At 37.5% G+C, this 19254-nt stretch overlaps 2 protein-coding genes across 3 annotated transcripts in view; both read left to right on the top strand.

Annotated features, from left to right (window-relative positions):
• Positions 1-15728, top strand: part of rabep1 (rabaptin, RAB GTPase binding effector protein 1) — a 46222-nt gene extending 30494 nt beyond the window's left edge. Inside the window, exons 14-19 of one of the 2 annotated variants that reach the window (XM_008282458.1) lie at positions 3831-4020; positions 4216-4227; positions 5884-5939; positions 7058-7156; positions 8247-8363; positions 10679-15728. In XM_008282458.1, coding sequence (XP_008280680.1) covers positions 3831-4020; positions 4216-4227; positions 5884-5939; positions 7058-7156; positions 8247-8363; positions 10679-10780 — 576 coding nt within the window. In that variant the 3' untranslated portion in view covers positions 10781-15728. The remainder of the gene's footprint in view (positions 1-3830; positions 4021-4215; positions 4228-5883; positions 5940-7057; positions 7157-8246; positions 8364-10678) is intronic. The other variant, XM_008282459.1, reaches the window with a different exon arrangement.
• Positions 11563-19254, top strand: part of mpzl1l (myelin protein zero-like 1 like) — a 27051-nt gene continuing 19359 nt past the window's right edge. Inside the window, exons 1-2 of the mRNA XM_008282461.1 lie at positions 11563-11567; positions 17762-17880. Coding sequence (XP_008280683.1) covers positions 17808-17880 — 73 coding nt within the window. The 5' untranslated portion in view covers positions 11563-11567; positions 17762-17807. The remainder of the gene's footprint in view (positions 11568-17761; positions 17881-19254) is intronic.

The following is a 19254-nucleotide window of genomic DNA, read 5'->3' as shown; positions in this document are numbered from 1 at the left end:
CTTTTCATCAAATGGCGTGCTGTTGGCGGCCCTCTGAACCACTCTGGCTGCAGCTTGCTCCTGCACTACTGAGGAGACACAGTGAGAACTGAGGATTGAATGGAGTCAGATCTCCATCTAGTGGACAAATGGAGCAATGACAGCATTCTGCACAACTGTGACACTTAATTGCATTTACTGTTATGAGAAAAGAGTTACAATTAGGTGATTGTCACTTTTCCCATAGCGCATTTCTGCCACAACCCCGACGTGTGCTGCATCCGACATGCGTGGAAGTACGAGGACCCCTCCAATGCCGCTTGCAGCTTTAATTAATATTTAGTCTTGCTGCATTTGTTTTCACTCTAGGCTTGGATGAGCCTGCTCGCTCATCAGGTATTTTTTTAAGAAAAACTGATCCAGAGTTCTGAGGCAAGGAGTTGTTAGGAGAGTCAGGCCTGCTTTGTGAAATGGATGAATTTAAGCATTTATCTGAAGTCTATTTCTCAAATTTTGGTTTAAGTGGTCCCCTGTGTATCTGAAATCTTATTTTCTGAATTTACGCAGGGTTTCACCACATCTTATGCAAATCATCTGCACCCAGGTAGACATGGTAACAAACAGGGATGATCTAGATTTAATGTGCTTCTGGGTGCCACGGCATGAGCAGTGCTGTCCCCATTTAATGCCGCAGAGAGTGGAAACACTGACACACAGAGTCACAGAGTATAATCCCTGCAGTGAAGTGGTCAGCTAATTGCTTCAGCTCTAACTCTTTTATGTCTCCACCAGCTCATATTCAGTGATTAACTGCAGCACTGTACATTTTAATCCATCTGACTCAAAGAAAATACCATATATATCTGTTTTACAGCTGTGTGCTGTCCTCCCCTCATGCACACATCTCCTCCCACACTGTTACTCTGAGCCTCTTGCCAACTTACGCAGTTTTAAAGAGTGGGCTCGTATGCTAGTGAAGGTGAAGGAGCTGTGATAATCCAGTGACATTTTCAACTTGGTGGTGGTTAAAAAAACCACACACACACGATCATTTAAATCTGATCTGTGTGAACCGTCCCCCTTCGGTTAGTGTGTGGACAACCTTATTGAGTTACTGTTAGATGCGGTTCAAAGATACCAGAAAGCACGTTAATTCAGTGGAGAACTGATTCTTTTTTCTTTTTTTTTTTTTACCTCCAAGATTCAGCAAATATGGAGAGATTTGATGCTACTAGAATACCAAGATTTCTGCACTGGGATGCCTCCTAAAATGTGATTAAGGTCTGAATTTGTGTGTAAACTCCTTCCTGATCTAACTACTCGTTAGTTTCAAAATTGTGTTGTTAAAACATGAAGAATGTCTTACCTTGTAAAAATGGCAGTAATGGGAAACATCTGTAGAGAATCCACTCAGAAGCCATCAACAGGGGCGACCTGATGGGTGAATGTTTAGAGGACAAGCCATGTTTGACTACCAGCCGGCCAGACCTTTGCTGCATGTCGTCCTCCTGCTCTCTTTCTCACTTTTCCTGTCTTATCTCCTCTGAAACTGTCAAATACAAAGGTAAAATGACAAAAGAAATTGCATTAAGAGGAGCCACTGCAGCATAAATTTTAAGGCTCCAAGTGATATATTCAACTTAACTACCAATCATCTGTAGCATACCTGGAATAAAATGTTTCCAATTTCTAATATTCTATATCTAAATATAAAAACGTAACCAATCTGCTTTATACTTGCAGTTGTTGGTAGATTATAATGTGTGTTTTTGGGAAATATGTAAACTCTTGTCAGCTTACCAACTAGCTACTCAGCAGTTACATGTGGTGATGGTGGTAGGTGTAACTACTAAGGGACAATAAATCTACAGCCCAAGCAGGTGTTAAAATGGTCCAGGCGTCTGAGGTTTGGATAACCAGTGAGACTATATGTCCATACATTATAACTAAGAGTAAAATTAACAATTTCAATGTTAAGAATAGTTCAAAAATACAATTTATTGTAACTTTTAAAGACACAAACCATCTTGTGAGCTGTTATCATACATGGGTTACTGCAACATTGACTGACTTCAGACTATGCAAATTTAAAATAAAAAAAAAAGATTTTATAGTAATACATTTATTTTTGTAGCGGCTTTTTAAAAATACTGTTTGGACAAAAGTGGTTTGACAGACAAACCAAAAAAAAAAGAGGATACTCAAGTCAAATCAAGTCAAAGTTTATTTATAGAGCACATCTAAAAACGATCACAGTCTACCAAAGTGCTGTACATAATATATCATAAACACTATAGTAAAACAAAGTATACTAAGAAGTCTTTAAAAACAAAATTTAAAACAAGAGAAAGTGAAAGAGAATAAAAAAAGGGATAGAGAAAGAGAAAGCCAAGATTGCTCGCCTATCTGGGAGTGAATGCCAAGGAGAAAAGATGTGTTTTTAGGAGTGTTTTAAAATTTTCAATTGACTGTGCTGCTCTAACCTGGAGAACTCAGGAATATTACACAGAAAGCTAGTCAGCCCAAACAGAAAGGGGGGGAAAAAACAAGTAAAAAGTGGAGGTTTTTTTTTAGCACAGTGAATGTTACAAAATGTAAAATACAGAATTGTAATGTAAATAAATTAACAAAACAAATGCCAAATATTATAAACAAAATAATAAAAGCACAAAAATACAGATAGAATGGATAAAAGCAAAATAATAAATGGAATAAAAGAAATTCGAGAGTAAAAAAAGAACTCGGCTACCAGTTTTTCATTCCCTTTAAGCTGACTCTGTATGTTTTAGGTTGATTTTAAGACTTTACTGATTAAAGGCCCTTCGTGGCCTCTCTTGTAGTTACATCTTTGACTTTGACATCCTCGGGCGGGCAGACATCTTTTTTTCTGTTCAGGGACCCAACTCAAAACTGAAGGGAACAGAATGTTTGTAGTTGGTCCCTTCCTAAAACAGACTTGTATCCTAATTTTTACTTGAGTAAAAATATATAATAAGGTTTTTACCTCTTCCAAAACTATACTCTTTTCTTCACATTAAGTTGTTTTTTATCTGTGTTCTTTTAAAATCTTTCTGTTGTTTTTTCCTGCCTCGAGAACCACTGTGCAACGATTAAGGTTTTTGAAAAGCGCTTTGTAAACAGGGATTCTTATCACTGCGTGAGTTTAAAGCCTTAGCATATACCGGAACAAGGCATGGCAGTTTATACAACTCTGCAAACACTGGGAGTGACTTTCTTGTGTGGCCACAGTTGCAAGATAAACAACAGAAAAACAGTATTCATGTTAATCCACCAGAAGTGAACACCCACATGTATTTGTCTTCATTTGAATAAAGATTCAGTATCGCTCTATGGCAGGGGTGGGCAATCCTGGTCCTCGAGGGCCACAATCCACCATGTCTTAGATGTTTCTCTCTTCCAACACACCTGATTCAAATGATCAGCTCATCATCAAGCTCTGCAGAAGCCTGATAACGATCCTGATCATTTGAATCAGGTGTGTTGGAAGAGGGAAACATCTAAAACATGCAGGACTGTGGCCCTCGAGGACCAGGATTGCCCACCCCTGCTCTATGGGCATTGTGTCAAGGTACAGTGAAATTTCAGTGCACTGCCTAAACACAGGTCCAGACATTCACATTATTTTCAACATATGGTTAGAGGAGACTTAAAATAGTGAAAAACAAATCCTAATTTATTTTTTTTTTAAATATAAAGGTGTATGTCATCAGCGTAGAGTATCACAAGTAATTTGCTGCCCTGTCTACAACCTATTCACTTTGTTCTTACCAAACCATGCTGTGGTATATGATGGTGATTTACCACATTGATGCCTTTAACCTCTTCTTCAGGAGCTACAAGGCCTGGTGTTGCGGTTGCGCGAGGACTTGGTGGCGTTACGGACGTCCGCTGATCACATGGAGGAGAAGCTGAAGGCCGAGATCCTGTTTCTGAAGGAGCAGATCCAGGCAGAGCAGTGTTTGAAGGAGAACCTGGAGGACACTCTGCAGCTGGAGATCGAAGGTTGCAAGGAGGAGATAGGTGAGACTCGACTAAAACTGTCCAGAAACATCATCAACAAGTCGTTGATCAGCTGTAGGGTGAATAACTAACCCATCATTTTTAGTACAACATCAAGAAAACTCGCATACATTTTTTAAAATATTTTCTGGACATTCTTTTAAACTCTCCTCTGTTTCTACTTTTGTGTTTCCTCCATTGATCACTGTCATTCAGACATCTTGGAAGGTACGACAAACGCTTTGAACAAGCTCACTGCCTGTTTGTGTGTGTTATTAGCATCAGACTAATGAATGTAGTTAACGTACAGCTTAGCGCTTTCCCTCACCTGTTTAAATGTCTTGAACAGCTTTCAGTTATCTCACCTTGCTGTGTGTTGTCCCCCCCCACACACACACACACACACACACACACACCGGTTGTAATGTGTTTCGCTGTCAGTTTCAAGTTGATATCAGGGATCTGTCTGTGTCCTGCTGATGCATAACACTGATGCGCAGCTAACAATGGGTAACAGTGAGCTTTTTATTGAATTTAAATTCAGTTCTGAATCTGCTTATTGAATCTTAAAGCTTTCGAATCCCTTATTAAATCTTTATATATGATAGTTTGTTTAGTTGGATGCCTTCATTAATTTTTTTCAGATAAATAAATCACAGAGATCGCAATCACACAAACTAAGCCACGTTGACTCTTAAACGCTTCTTTTCCTCGTAGTTTAAGTCCTCCACTCAGACTACAAGGCTGTTTTTCTCCTTTGAAAATGAAGGTTTTCCAAATTGGTAAATTGCAAAAAAAAAAAAAATCTAGCTTGTTGTCGCATGTACAGAAAAACCCTGTAATATCACGGACAAATCAGATGGTGGCAGTAGCACCGGTTTCCTTGAACTTTTCTTGAATGCTATACAGACATTATGCTGTGTCGTCGATTTGTTATAACCAGTGCCTTGAAGATAAGTTGCCATGGAAACAGAAATGGTGTTTGCTGCTTTTAAATTGTCTCTTTTGCTTCTTTACAAGAGAGATTCTGGTCGAAAGGTTTCGATAAGGGATTCGGTGGTCACAGATCCTAATAAAACCTTGTATTATACCAACCGGCTATCAGAACCCGTTCATGTGGTGACCTTAATTTAACAGTATGTGTCTGATCTGACTCCTTTTGCACTGAAAACAGTACCGTTATAAATTTTCTGTTGTTTACTGAAAGAAGTGTCAAAAAAAGAAGGTAAATGCCAAAGAGAACTTCAGAGAGCGTAAGGCAATATATTTTAATTGCCATGTTTTGTCCTATGCCCAGACAAATTGATTTTAAAGTAAAATAAGAAACTGTATAGATGCAGGGACTGAATTGAACAGAATATTTGTGATTTCTGCTTGAATAAACAGCTGTGCCATACAGGGATTATCCAAATTAAATCATTACCAGTTCATTTTCTGTTAAATGACGGATGATTGAAAAATTAATGGACAACATGCTATTTTTTGGCTTTAAAATTTGCATTGCATTGCGGTTGATTACTCTTTCTGGGGTATTTTTGACCAATTTTTGTTTGCTTTTAAACCTAAATGAGTATTCCCACCAGGTTGATCGCTTTAGTTATTTGTTCTCTTTTCTTTTAAAGTGACCAAAGAGCCAGTGTGGTCATTAAATGATGGAGTGTTTGTCGTTGTCTTTTTTGTTCAGCTCTGACTTGAAGCTTCCGTCAGTCTATTAACTTTTAGGGTTTGTTGTGTAGCTCTCAGCAAACACACAGCAGATCAGCTTTGTTGCATTATTCACAACTTTCGAGGGGACTCCGTAATAAATCCAGGAAGAAAATCCTCTTTGAGGCTTTGAGATTCCGATGAGGACTGTGAGTCTTTAACAATGTCTTCTTCCTGCAGCGTCTTTCTCCAGCCTGAAGACGGAGCTGGAGCGAATAAAAGCAGAGAAGGAACAGGTAAATAATCAGTGAACTCATCACAATGTGAGGTAGGAAAATGCAATTGCTGTGCTTCTAAATGTGTTTAGAACTACAATATGTGTATGTAGCTGGTCCCTCGTTATATACCTTCCACTCATTTACGTGGTCAGTGAAGGTCGTGATTATTAAAGATGCACTAATCAATATTTGGATCAAATTACTGGAGTATAAAAGGGGTCATATGTAGAGGTTAAACTGCAGAAAAACAACTCATTGTTTGGATTTTATGGATCGCCACTCAGTCAGCTGTTAGTGCTGCTACCTGCCCTGCATCAAATATAAAAAGGGCAGGTGTAGTGTTGCACAAATCCAATTTTCACATCTATAAAAAAAATATATATTTTGGTATTGTGAGGACAAAGCAGTGTGCTTATTATTGACATTCCTTTTAAGTTCCCGCTTCAGACACTTTACATCAAATCTGGTGCATTATACGGTAAATATGAAGTGATTCTGGACACAGTGAAATAAAGTTAGCCCCTATCAGGCGACAATCGTGGCACATTTAACAGTGGAAGAGGCAGATGTTTCCCTTAGGAGACAAATGGAGAGTAAATGTTTGACTTAACATGTTTCAGGTGGGCAGAAACAGTCTCCAGATAAATGTTTATGTTGCTCCGAACCCTCTGGATGTATGTAGTTTACATAATAGCAGTGACAATAAAGTTTATTTGCATAACACTGACAAAAAATTAGTGGTAAACCGTGCCTTGCATGAAACACAGAAGGATAACATATAACAGTAATGGGTGAATTTATACTTAAAATAGAGCAATGTCAAGGAAAAAATAGTGTAATTAAACAGCCAAGAACAAAAATGCACCTAAAAATACAAAGAGCATTTATGTTCACCATAGCAGCTTTATAAAGCAAATGTTGTGTTTTCAGTGGCCAAAAATCTATTCATGTAGTTTAAATACGTATTTTGACACTGCTCATACTCACTGTGAAGCTAAAAGCTGCCTTGATCCTGCTGACCTGAGTCTCTAATTACTACAATTGTGCCCTCACTCTTCTCTTTTAGCTGTAAACTGCTTGTATGTAGTTGTTTTAGTATTCGTTAATAATACATGTGTCTTACCTTGTTTATGTAGTTGGAGAGCAGTTTAGTGGAGAAGACTGAGACACTGGAGAGCATCCAGGGCCTGAGGATCAGCCTGGAGCAGCAGCTCAAAGAACTCACCACTGCAAAGGTCTGTGTCCAGCACAAACGTTTATCCACCAAACTCTGCCAGAAAATGCTGCTCTGTTTAACACAATATTATAATATCAAGCTTCACTGTTAACCATATCAACACTGTAATATAAACTCCTGCACCTCTATAGAAACAGCAGGAGAGAGAACTTAGAAATGTATTTTGTTTGATATTCGACACTCATAATGCCTTAAATCATAAAAAAGACAAAAAAAAACGACAGTTGAATTTCTTTGATTATTTATTTAGCAAAAATTGAAAAATCTTGAACTTAACATATGAAACATTTTTCAAATTGCCTACAGGTGCCCTCAAAACTGGAAAACAACGGGACTCTACATACTATGGCTATTTTGCTATTGACATTTGTTTTCATATGGTCTCGTCTCAGCTCTGTGTAAACACAACCTGCAGTTCAGCCCAGTTTAGATGTGAAGTCCATGAATTTTTGTCACATAGCTGCTGTTTGCAGCTGAGTCACCAATGACTTCTCAGTTACAGCGAGAAGGGCAGAATTTTTTGTGTTTTACAGACTCTCGTTAAAACAAATGCTTTATTTTTACTGATTTTTTTTTTTTTTTAAAACAAGACATCTAGACTAAAGAAATTGTGATAAAATATCCAGATTTTAAGCCTAGATTTCGTCAGTTTTTTCTGATGGAACCAGTAGTCACCCATAAGTTAATATTCTTTGTGTTTTTACAGTTTCTGGCTTTGATAAAGAGTGCCATTCAAAACTGATGACAGGTTCAGGGTTAAACTCTAGATATGTTACTCTTTTTGTCAGAATCAGCCTATACAGCATCTAATCTACCAAGCAGCTCATGTTTCAACAAAATCAAAATCTTAAGGCATCATGACAGCAGTTTAGTGAACGCTTTAGTCAAGTAAAAGTTGCAGTGTTTATTTGCTCTTATGTTCGAATCACACTAAATTGCTGTGGTAATAATAAACTCTTTCTCGTTCAGCAACCCCATTTTAAATTATTCAGCAAATGCGTCTCTATAAAGTATTTGTTTCCTTCTACTGTACTAGCTTAATGGCTCCATTTCGTCTTTCTGAATAAGTGTGTGTGTTTTTGCTGTAGAATGTACTAGAAAGTCAGGTTCTGGATGAGAGAGACAAGGCTCAGCGGCTGCAGACGGAGCTGGACGTCAGCGAGCAGGTTCAGAAGGACTTTGTCAAACTTTCTCAAACCCTTCAGGTGAGCAGAAAATGCCGATTTACATCTTAGATAAGTTATCTGCACCTGATAAACAGTGTTGTGGTTGAATGAAAGCACTCGCGTTGTTATCATTCCTGTTAAAGGGCAGACAAATATGTTTTTGTCAAATGTTGAATTTAGCTATTTTGAAATCAAGGGCTATTTGTTTAATTTAAATGGAGTGGGTTGTGCTATATGATGTGATGCTGTTAGTGACTGTTTTGATAAGCTGTGGAGTCCTGAAAGGTCACAGAGAGGAATATTTTGGCATTCCCTCACTCAGTACTGTTCCTTCTGATGTGTATGTACGTGCGTTAAAGAAAACACTACAGAAAAGAGAGCTGACGTGACGCTTCGTTGTGCATGTATGAAGTGTGGCTGACAAATAATGAGACTGGGCTTATCTAAATGCGCATGTGCAATAAATCTGCCAGTATTACCAGGCCCAGACGTTTTGAATTGAATGAAAATTATAAATGAAATTGAAATAAATTAAATTATGGCATAAACCTTTATTTTGTACCAACACACCACAGGAGTATAACAGCTTCAATGCAGCCCAAGCATCACTTCTTGCACACAACCGCTGCATGTCGTGACTTTAACTAATGTGTTGCAGCCCGAATAATGACTAACAAAGCCGGATAAATTACAGTGACAGCTGTCGTCTGCTGCCATAATCACAGCTGCAGTCAGTCCCAGCTGTGGTTGGTCAGAGGGCTTCTGAACTATCTGCTCTGGTTGTCTTTCTAAATACAATGGTGCAGACTTGTGCCTGACCGCCACAGCTGAGGGTGCAGTGACTCCAGTTGTCGCCACAGCAACACAATACATGATACTGTGTTGTGATACAGCTCAGTCTTTCTCTGTGGGTCAGAGGTAGGAGTGAACAAGCACGGCGACCTTTTGCAGGCTTCGTAGAGATCAGTTTTTTGCTGAAGGTGCAGCATTGGCCCTGAGGCTGGTGTTAAGAGGATCACCAAATGGAGCTTTAACAGATAAAGGCAGCCACCTCAGCTTTTAATCTGTAATTAATCTTTTTGAAACATAGCATTAGCAATTGGGTTGTTTCATCAAGAATATATATATTATAATTGACCACCTATCTACTTTAGGTATGTTTTTCTGTGCATTGAAATTCAATGCTATATTTAAATGCAATATGTCCGAAACTCTATTTATTAACTAGTTATTTCTGCAGTTATTTATCATACAGTTTATTTAGAATCTGTATATTTGCACAAGTAATTCAAATAATCTCTGATTGTGGGTGAGTTGAAATATATATTTCTTAAAATAACAGCAGCCATGAAACAGTCCATCTCTGAGCACACTTAAAAAAACATGATAATGCAGAAGTCAACTAATGATATTTTTTGAGCCATATGTAGCTGCATGTCACAATAATACAAAACATTACATACATTTAAATATGAAAAATAATGTTGTTTTCGTTGAACTTTTATAACTGATTGAGCAGGTGGGGGAGGTCATTGTTGTAACTGTTAAATCAGTGATGAAAGCCAACACAAAATGATTTTTCTTTCATTTTGTGACCAAGTATTTCATAAAAGTGTTTTTTGTGTTTTGTTCTCAAAAATTCTCAAAACATTATCACTAGTTGACTTCTGCATTATCATTTTTTAAAAACCTTTTTTTGTTAAATTTTTTTTTTTAAAGTTATTTTTTTGGTCTTTTTGCCTTTTTTATATCGGACAGTGAAGAGAGGGACAGGAAAGTAGGGGAGAAGAATGGGTTGCAGCAAAGGGCCATGAGCGGGATTTTATTATTTTTTTAAACATTTTTGCTCAAAGATAGGACTTTTTATGACTGTTTCACTTTCTTTTCCTATTTCACCCAGAACCAGACACTTTTTGATTTACTTGTCCAATATTACAGATTCTGAGTCAATGAAATGATGAGAAATGACAGTGAAAATTTCAAGCTTTTATCTTTTGCAGTTCCTGAGATACCTATGTTCAGATATTTATGTTTAAATAGTGTTAAATTTCAATGTGTAAAAAGGTGTTGAAAGGGCAATAAAAAAAATGTGTAAAAATCGCAAAGTATTTGATGTATCAAGCTAAAATACACAGTTATCTTAAATCTCTATACTTTATGATAAAAAAAATTCAAGTAACTCAGAGAATTTTAAGCAGAAGACCTCTGACGATTTGTCCAATAATGTTTCTACAGAGAAAACCCAGGAAGAGGAATTTTAAAGGAAATATTCTGAAAATATTACAGCCCTTTGTGAGTGATTCTCTCAAGAAAATGTTGTGAATTGATGGATTATCATTTGTCCGCGTCCTCAGGTACAACTGGAGCGAATACGACAGGCAGACTCCTTGGATCGAATCAAAATAATCCTCAATGACACCAACTTGACTGACATCAACCAGCTTCCAGAGACATGATACCTTCATGCGAAGACTGCCTTCAGTTTCATTCCCCTCTTTCTCTATCACTGGCCCAGTAACATTATTGATCCGATCCTTCCTCCTCCCCATAACCACCTTGGAAGAGTTTGGAGGGACACGGACAGACGTGGCATGAGGAGCTCATGGCCTTCTGTGTATATTAAAAGTCTTGGAACACACCATGGAGAGAATAATGAAGAAGAACACTACTAAAAACAAATGTAAATAACTAAATGTGTGACTGTGGACGGATGGAGTGGAGGTCCTTCTCCCTGTGGGCCTGTCTGTGTCTCGTTTCTACTGTAGATATGACCGTCTGTATTAGCTCAACCAAAAAAAAGGTTTGTCGTCTTCTAAAGCACTTTTCATCTGCAACTTCTCTTTCCAGGTTCAACAGAAAACAACTGAATGCACAGATTTTCTCCTTCTGTTCTTAAAGCGGTTGTTAATCACTTCCTTATTCCCAGTTGCTTGTTCTTTCCCTGTGTGTTTTTTTTTTTTCCCACCTTTTCTGGCTATTTTCCACCACGTTCTGGTCATTTAGCCCTCTGACAAAGATGCAATGAAGGATGGAAAATACTTGCAAATAATTTAACTGGGATAAAAAGAAAAAAAAAAAAAAAAGACAAAAAAGGAATTTAACACAACGCAAGCAATACCCTTCAATTTTTTTAAACATCCTCTGCTTCCCGTTCTGCTTTGTTGTTGCTCTTAATGTATGACAGAAACCTTTTTTGTTTTAAAGCTGCAGAAATACAGTGACAAAACATTAGTTGTGTTTGAGGTTGTGGGATTTATTTTTCAACTCTTGATTGTTGAGAAACCAGTTAAAAAACACTAGTTAACCCAGTTCATTTCAGGTAGAGAAGTGTTGAGGTGGAGGAGTCCATAGAAATTAATGGATTTTATTACATGTTATTGACTTTTGAGATCTTAAATCACAGCTTTTAAAGTACGGAGTAGCACAACCAAACTACCCCGTTAACTCTGTCTTATTGGACTGCGAAATTCACTAAAAGAGCTCAAAGATGGTTCATTCATCACTATGAGAAATTCTGTTGTCTGTGAAGCTACTAATTGATTTTAGTTAAACAACCTTAAAGTATCGGGATCAGTACTCTCTTTACAGATGTTTGTGTTTGATGTGGAAAAAAACGGAATAACTCAAAGATGTTGCAGCTGTGCATCAGGCGCTCCAAACTAAACTAAGTCACCTAAAAACTGTTGTCTGCTACTTCACCAAACCTGACAGTTCAGAACTGCTAATCAGATGGTTGAAGAGCATCCGAAACCTCCTCCCTCCACACCTTTCCGAAATCATGTTTGAGGTTTCTTTTCCAAACTGACAATCTCACACCTGCCTTGTGGCGAAGGTGAGAAAATGTGCTTGGTTTCAGTTTCTATAACTTTTCATGCTAACAACTGAGTGCAATGCTGTTTTCCGAGGAGGGGCTGTCTGAAAATTTGGGTCTGTATCTTCATATTTGTAAGAATCTCTGCAGGATCTAGCTTTTCACTATCTCAAACTTCAGAAATGGATTTGAAATGCTTCAGTGTGGTCCCAAATGAACCAGATCGTATGACACGTCACGATCACAATTAGAAGCAAAAGTGTTTACACCTTTTCTCCGCGCTCACCTTTTCTGACAGTCTCTCGTTGAAGACACTTGCAAGCGTTGCACAAAACTGACAGAAACTTGAGAATTCGAGGTTTTTCAAAAGAAACCAATTGCTTTTGTAGTTCTGCACCAACTAACAAGTTGCTGTGTAAAGTGGCCGATCTTCCTTTTGCGTTCAACACTTACAGCTGTGTTTCCATGTAATTTTACGCATATTTTGAATGATCACATTAGAAAAAAGGTTTTTTTTTTTTTTTTTTTTTAAACACAAAATCTTCCTTCATTTGCAAAAAGTTTTAACACTTTGTTGAGGTGATTTTTCCACTTCATTGAAGAGACTACTTTTTTGGAATAAGGCCTTATGTAGTACATATTTACCTCACATGACTGATGCCACTTCTTATGTTGTCTTTGTCTTTAGCTATCATGAAAGCTGACATGAAAGAACATTTTGCAACTGTCACAATTTACAACGGTTTAAAAAGACTTCGTTTTTGTCTCATAGATGGACACAGTTTTGTTTGTTTCTCACTTGCAAACAATTGCGTCTGTTTACAGCCATGTAGCCTTCTGTCAACACTACGCAGCTAATTTTATTCACTCCAAAGCAGCTAATGCAAAACATGCGTAATTTGCATTTTTATTTTCTGTGACATTCAAAATTTTGCTTCTTTTGCTCAAGAATTATGTGGAAACACGTCTTACGAATGTGTTTCAGGAGAATCGGTCAGAAAATGTGCTCCATTTCCCCTTTTTAGTCAACTGTCAGGTCTCCCTTCCCCTCCTGCTATCACTTTTACTTTTCACCTTCACTTCAAATTTAACATCATGAAACAACCATTAATGCTTCTGATCCCAGACACGAGCATAAAAAATACTGACAGCCATCAGAGACAATTAGGATGCTACAAAGGCCTCAGTATTCTTTAAACAGACTGGGTTGTGCAACATTTCATTGAAGACAAAATGACTGTCTGTTCTTTGCCTTTTCAAGAACTCTTTTGTCTTTTCTTTTTCTCTGTAGAACCCTACTTTGCAGCTTTTACTCTCCTTGCCAGTTTCTGTGGGAAATTTTCATTATTGGGGCTTCTGTTTAAAAAAAAAAAAACGTCATATGCAGCCACAGTAAACACTTTCCTAATGAGTTTATGGCCTCAGTGGCTAGTTTTAAGACATTACGAATCCAGCGTGATGCTTATTTTGCAAACTATGGTCCCATTCTAAGTAAAGGAGACAGTAAAGCAGGGTATGATTCGTTTGCGATTGGCTACATGGGCTTATGCACAGTGTCCTCAAGTTTTTAATCAGATCCACCCTTGCTTGCTTGGTCAGGTTTTGAAAAACCAAGCAGTCGACAGCCAAGACCAAACTTGAGACTTCATAACGGCCGTGTGCAAACCAATAAGTAGCGTCACGGTGACTGTGTCCGTTTTTTAACTCAGTCTGTGCATTCAACAAATGCTTCACTCAAAGCATACTGAGGCCTTTACTGATAATTAAAGTAAATAGTCCTTTTTAATATTCCATATTTAATCCAGGATGTTTCAATGGGATGCAGCTATACTGGAACTTTTGGTGCACCAATGTTAGGATGTATAAACAAGACAGGGCTGCCCATTTACTAATAATAAATAAATAAAAATAATCGTACATTGAGTGTGTGGCTTCAAGAATCTTAAGTATTTAGACAAACTGAATTTCTAATAAGAGTGAAAAATTAGTCAAAAAATGCCAAGCAGTAGTGAAAATGAGGCTGGAGAGGAAATTCATTCTTAACTTTCTAATGTGCAGATGGAGAAAATGCACAATTTTTGAGAAAATAAATCACAATTTTCTTTGTTTTTCACACTTTCAAGGACGCAAACTGTTTCCCAGGACTTATTGAGATTGTTCTGTGCTTGTTTGAAACGATTGGACACAAGGCTGCAGAGTTTTACGGAAACCCCATGGCTGATAAATGTGTGTACAGTAATTCCTCAGACGGAGGGAGGGGTTGAAAGAACACATATGTACATGAATACAGCAGCAGCATTGTTTGGTTTAAGGACCTGTTGATCACTGTTTTTGTTAGTTTTGACTTGCATGTGTCCCATGTCCTTCTGTTGCATATGTCGATACTGTAGATATCTGGAGTTGATATTTATGGCAGATTGATGTGATGTGTTATAAAGGCGATGTGGGTGCGTGAGCCATCTGTCCTTTTGAGTTGCACTGACAGGAAACTGAACTGGCGAACTCACAGCAGGAGTTTTACAGTGTGAATTCTAGACATTATTTTCTCTGAAAGCCTTATTGCATCGGCTTGGTGTGTTCTCATTTTATTTGTGACATTTACTGTCCCTCTAATTTAATGTTTTGTCTATTACAGTAATGAATTTTACTTGTGGCCCATATGGCATTAATGTGAGGTGATCCGCAGACAAATTGATTTTTATTGAGTAATTTCTGATCTAACGTTGCTGGGTCATTTGAAAATGTATGTTGAGTCCCAAAAAATAATTGGAGTAGACGTTTAAACGAGACGGATGTGTGACAGAAATACAGTTTGTTCTCAAAGCTCACACTGTGTACTGCTGTACCTGCTGCTTAGTTTTTAGTATAAATACAAATTCATGACGAATAAAGTGCACTCAAAGCCCAAGATGTGTTTGTGCAATCTAAATATGAGGTGTGATTATTTGTTTTGAAACAATAGTTATGATAAATTCCTGTTTCCCCTGACTGAGATGGGACACCACAATGAAGAGAAACAGTGCAAATGTGGACTGGACCTTTTACAGATTTAGTTTTTGCACTTTACTCGAAATGAACCATTAAAAACTGACACAAGTGCACAGTTTGAGCTTTCATAGGCAGCTTTTATCATTCCACTTTACCGTCCTCCATCAAACCAGTGTCATCAGATGTGTCCCACATAAGATCTGTTCAAGGGTTATTTAAGTTTGCTGCATCCAGTTTTAAAGTACACACTCCAGATCCAGTTGATCGAGTTTTTACCTTATAAGAATAATTATATAAATGTAGGGAAAATGCTATTTCATAACGTCTTGGATGCCTATGAATTTGTAGGCATTTATGCTATAAAAACGACCAAAATTCAGCGCTCAATATTGGCTGGTAGCACTCCAACTTCGATCGGTCAAATCCTGGAGTGTGCACCTGTAAATCTACTTGTTAGTATTTCAGATCTTCCAACCAAAAAAAAAAAAAAAGAGGAACAGGACTGTAATTTTACTCATACATGAAAGAGAGGCATGAGCAGCACGCTTGAATGATGAATACAATGACATTTAAACAATATTTGCTATAAAGTTCTGCCCACTGAATTTGTGTGTTGAGTTTTGGTTGTCTTGCACCGAGGAATATCTCTTTTTCTCTTTTCTCATCATGAAACCACCATCACACTGTAATACAATTTTAGAAAACCCTAGAGCTGTTACACATACCTGTGCATTTTGTTAACATGACTAAAATGAATCTGAAGTTCAGACATTGGTTATATATCCTCTTTTTGAAAGCTTGAGAACTGCTGGTTGTTGGTGTGATGAATCAGAAGAGGAAACAGTCGGTACTGACTGGCCTCTAAAGGAGTGCCTAGACTTAAAGACAGTCATGTCTGAACACAGTACAAGATTAACTGGTTGCCACATACTGTCACTGCAATTTAGGTGTTAGTCTGGCGTAATTTACAGCCTTGCTGGAGTGCCTGTGGCCTTACTCATTACAATAACACCTTAATAATAAACTGTCATCTGACTGTCTTAAAATGTAAGACAGTCAGATGTTCTTTATTGAGTAATTTGTCAAATAATTTTAGAAATTAATAACAATTATGATGTATTTATTCTTTATGCTATTTTCCGAATATTGTTTTCATAATGAATATGTTTTTTTTTTTTTTGTTTTTTTTAATGATGCATTTATTTACAACGGTGGCTTGCAACCTCACCAACTACAAATTTAGCCAGTTAGCTCCTATTAGCTAGAGGTTGGTTGGTCACTCTTTTAGCACACAATTTTTAACTTTTCATTCTTAATGTTAGGTGGCCTTCTCAAGACTTTTTCTATTACCTTTAGCTAATAATTGTAGTTAATAATATATACTTTTTGTTAACAATATCAACCATTAGCCATACTTCTAGTTAAAAATACCAACCGTAAGCCATATCGCTAGCCAACAATTTCAACTGTTTATCACATTTTACAAAAAAAATCTTCGTTAGTCCATACTGCTAGCTAAAAATTTCAACCATTAGCCATGCTGTTCGCTAACTATTTCAACTGTTAGCCAAACTATTGGCTGAAAAATTCCAACTGTTTATTCATGCTTATTCATACTTTACACACTTTTAGCTAACAATTTCAAGTTTTAATCCATACTGGTAGCTAACATTTTCACTTACTGACCATAGTTTTGGAAAATATGGTTCAACCATTTATTTATTTATTTGTAATTTTAGCTAGCCACTTCAATAGTGTGTCCATCATGTTTAGCTAACAAGTTAAAGTTAATTCATACTGTTAGTTAACGAAAGCAACCATTAGCAATACTGTAAGATAACAATTTAAATTGTTAGCCACACTTGTAGCTAAAGTAGCAAACTGTTTTTCCATACTGTTAGCCATCTATTTTGCTTTTTATTCAATTTAATTAAGAGTTTTAACAGTTTGCCACATTGCACACACACACACACACACACACATTTTCTCTTGCTCTTTTAACTGTTCATCCATTGTGTTTAACAATTACAACAGTTAAGCGATACTGTTAGCTAGCAAGCTAGCATCATCAACAATTAGCCATACTTTTAACTAACAATTTCAACTGTGAGCAACACTTTTCGCTAAAAAATATTCAATTGTTTATCCATGGTATTTGCAACCAGTTTAGAAGTGGTAATTTATATTGTTAACATACTTTTAGGTAGCTATTTCGTCCGTTTACTTACTTTTTCACAATCACTTATCTATTTTTTATTATGTACAAATTCCCTTTTGCTGTCTTCTCCTACTGTCTATTTATCACTTGTAGTTAACCTTTCAGCCCCAAGTTGTTCACATCCACCTAATTCTTTCACTAAATTCTAACTTTTGTCCCATAAGTGTAGAATGGCCAAACAAGCATTAAGGAAAAGTGACGATGTTTATATTTTATCCAGTGGAGAAATTTAAATCTTGTAATGAATTGTAAATTAATTGTAAAGTAGTAATTATATTTGTCTTTGATGTGTGTTGCGGTACTGTTGGTGGGAGGTGTCTGTGGTTAACCGGTGGGCCTGTGGGGGGCAGCAGCCGCACCTTGATCCATGGAGCCGCGGCACACAACTTCCCAAGAACAAGAAACATTTGGACGGCAGAGGGTGGAAAAAAAAAGCAGAGGAACTACTCCTGTTTACAACAACATAATGGAGCCCAAATGGTCTAATACCGTTTGCAAGCGTGTTTTACTGACTGGATTTACGCTATGTGTTGTATTAGGTGAGTGTTGAAGCCGGACTTGGGTTAAATTTGAATTTGGAAATGTTTGAATTTTGCCTCATTATTTTAGGTGGGATATCAGGTTAGCTAGCTAGCGACGTTACCTCGCATCTCTTGTACGAGAGTGACAACGTTACACCCCTAACCTCTGTTCTCGGTGTTGCTAAATAATACGCCTTTGTTCGCCCTCTTAGCTGGGGGCGACAACACATTGATAGCAACCTGCGTGGAGGATGTTAGCCGGAGTCTCCGTGCACACACATCGTCAGATCATTTATAGAGTTAAATTGTGTAAAATCTGAATGGGGACTGGTACAGAATGGTGGCTACCGCCCCTGGTAGTGTCGTCCTGTGGAAGGTGACGGTGGGACCAGCTGTGGAAGTAGGGAGGCTAACCAGCTGCTTCGCGTGAATATTTAGCCGAAATAAGGGTCGTTGGGTGTGTTGGATGTGCACCGATTTGAAGAACATCGTCTATTAATACAGAAATTATTTCCAAGTGGGTGCTATCATACACGTAGCCGGAGCTATAAACAAAGTCACATTAAAGTCACAGGTTTTTGAATCACTGTTTTGTTTGGCGTGTGTCTTTACGTGTCGCCCTGGTGGTAGTGCTTTAGTAAGCTAACTAGCAGACTAGGTTAACGTCACCTACAATATTTTAAAGCGCTATATGTTTTACTTTTAGTTGCGTTGACAAACAGTTGCTGCATTTTATTAACGCACAGTGCCAACGCATCAGCTCTGTAGGTAATTGGTCGTCCTGACTAGCTTAGCATCCCCAAACTTAGGATAACATCTCATTTCCTCGTCGGCCAACCTCTTCCTGACCCAGATAGCGAAGTTAACATTGCATATAACAATTCACTTAGTGACAGAAGTAGCATCAAAACCGCAGGCCTGTGATTTTGTTTAGAATTTAGATTTAAATACACATATTTACCTCAATATTTGACAGTGAACACAATAATGGCTTCTTCTTTTTACTAGTAGGTGTTACTGCTAAACAGCACCAAACTCAAACACGAACATGTTTTTTTATTTTTTTTTACATATATAGTTGTGTTTTGCTTCTGTAGACAAGGAACAAACTGGCATTTTAGGAAGGATGTGCATGGATTTTTCATTATCTAATGCGCTCAATCCACCAGTTTGATAATTGATTTCTTATTTGATTCTAGATGGCTTCAAGCAAAAAAGGCTTTATTTGGTAATTGGATCTCGAGGTCAGCAACACACACAGTTTCAGAAACTGCACAGTTTTGCCTTTGAAAGCAATGCACAGCAATATCCAGAAGTTTGGAGACATATTCTACTGCTGTGTTCTGCTTTGAATCTCAGACTAATATCATCTGACAGGGAAACTTCCTTCTG

This window comes from Stegastes partitus, unplaced genomic scaffold (assembly GCF_000690725.1).
Source record: "Stegastes partitus isolate 25-593 unplaced genomic scaffold, Stegastes_partitus-1.0.2 Scaffold273, whole genome shotgun sequence".
NCBI lineage: Eukaryota > Metazoa > Chordata > Actinopteri > Pomacentridae > Stegastes > Stegastes partitus.
This window is presented reverse-complemented; position numbering and strand designations above follow the sequence as displayed.